Below are 1,726 nucleotides of genomic sequence, written 5' to 3' on the forward strand. Positions count from 1 at the left end.
AGAAAGGAATAATTGAAGCAACTGTAAGAAGTCATAGAGGAGCACGGCAGCCAAGGGCCATTCTCGGGAAAGAAGGTGCGGACGACAAGAAACTTTTAATAGTTTTTATTTTCCGGCTTTATTTTTTCTATCTCTGCCTCACCACAGGCAGAACGACAAGTTCGTGCCATCCACCATCAAGATTCTATAGTTTTATTTCTTAAAATGGCTCTAAAGCAGCCAAACTACGGTTTGTAGAACCAACACAGAGGTAAACCTCAGAGAAAACGACAAAAAACAATGAAATTTTTTATTTGTGGCGTATGCAATGGTAAAGCACAACAAACGACAGTGGTATCAACAATCAAGAATGACTAGTAGCGTATTATCTGCTATTCTATCAGTATACACCATGCTAGTTCACCGTTGCGTTGAAGCCAGCATAGGAACTGGCGCCAACGCGCTCCGCAGAGCAGTGCTGTGTGGCAGTCGAGCTAGCAGGCAAAAAAGCCAAGCTGGAAACGGCATTTCCGAACTTTGAAAACGAGCTAAACTCTATCCTAGAACTTAACATGACGGCCACGGAACCGGCGTGGCTAGATCAATTCAGAGACAAGGATGACCGATCAAAACCGAGGGACTTAACGAAACAACCACTGCCAAAAGACACAAATTGGGCTGAACACTGGACAGCATGGGCCAAAGCAGCGCTGCCTTTACTAAACGACAAAACGCACCAGGCGAAGCTAAGAGAGTATAAGCTGGAAGACATCCAGGCAGACAAATTAGCGGCAGCCCGAAACACAATTCGGCAGCTCACGGAAGAAGCTGTGGCAAAGGCAGAAGACCCAACTGTTACAACAGCCGCCAAGGACCTCACAACGGAGGAGGACCTGCAAAAACAAATCAATCAAGCGGTTTACGGCACTGACACCTAACCAGACGCCAGCTTCAGCAGCTACACAGCCTTCGGGGGCAAAGCAACCACGGACCGCAAAACGATTTGCGTGTCAGCAGCGGCGGGGGGCAGGCAACGAACACGAAGGACGACCTGTTATGCGTGTGTGCGGATGACAACTCAAACGCGGTAAATGCCGGTAAAGCATGCCTTACAGGAACAGCGCCAGGAACTAGCTGGAACCCTAGCGCGACACCTACGCCAAGCGGGGCCATGCTTCAAAAAATTAGCCAGCTCTGTAACATCCACGGAAAAACAACACTCTCAGCAGCGGCGATTGAAGGCAGATTAACAGCGGTAGGAAACCTGTTAACAAGAGGTTCAGCGACGTCCATACTAGGCAGTTTCTTAGCAACTGACTGCAGCGGCAACCAAGGATCATGCATGCGCGTAGCCTATACAGAGGTAAAAGATGCAAAGGGCAGTCCCACAAAAGACATACCGTGGATGCAAAAGCACGACAGTGTTCGGATAAAACTACAAAAACATGAACGGGAAGTATAGAAGGTGGACAAGCTTCAACACGACTCAAAGACCATATTGACACTCGCAAAAGACCCAGCATACCTCCAGCTGGCGTCAGTAGACACCCGGCACACGGAGAAAACAAAAAAAGGGTAAGTAACGAGCAGGGGAAAGCCTAACAAACACAACAAACGTGCGAACAATACAACAACAAAAAGAATGACTGCGTAAAAACAGGAGTGTGTAAATGGGAAGAAAAAATGAAACAGATGGAACATGCAAACTTAAAGAGGGAGAAGGAGAAACAAATGCAGGAGCAGGAGA

At 47.6% G+C, this 1,726-nt stretch overlaps 1 protein-coding gene across 1 annotated transcript; it reads left to right on the forward strand.

Moving 5' to 3' along the window:
- Positions 1–551: 551 nt before the first annotated feature.
- TEOVI_000496000 (Trypanosomal VSG domain containing protein, putative) lies at positions 552–917 on the forward strand (the record flags this gene model as incomplete). The annotated part of the gene is made up of 1 exon (XM_067220568.1): positions 552–917. The coding sequence occupies one exon, from the start codon at positions 552–554 to the stop codon at positions 915–917; it is 366 nt and encodes a 121-aa protein (XP_067076669.1).
- Positions 918–1,726: the final 809 nt, after the last annotated feature.

This window comes from Trypanosoma equiperdum (genome assembly GCF_001457755.1).
Source record: "Trypanosoma equiperdum strain OVI genome assembly, contig: ctg_1186, whole genome shotgun sequence".
Classification (NCBI taxonomy): Eukaryota; Euglenozoa; class Kinetoplastea; order Trypanosomatida; family Trypanosomatidae; genus Trypanosoma; species Trypanosoma equiperdum.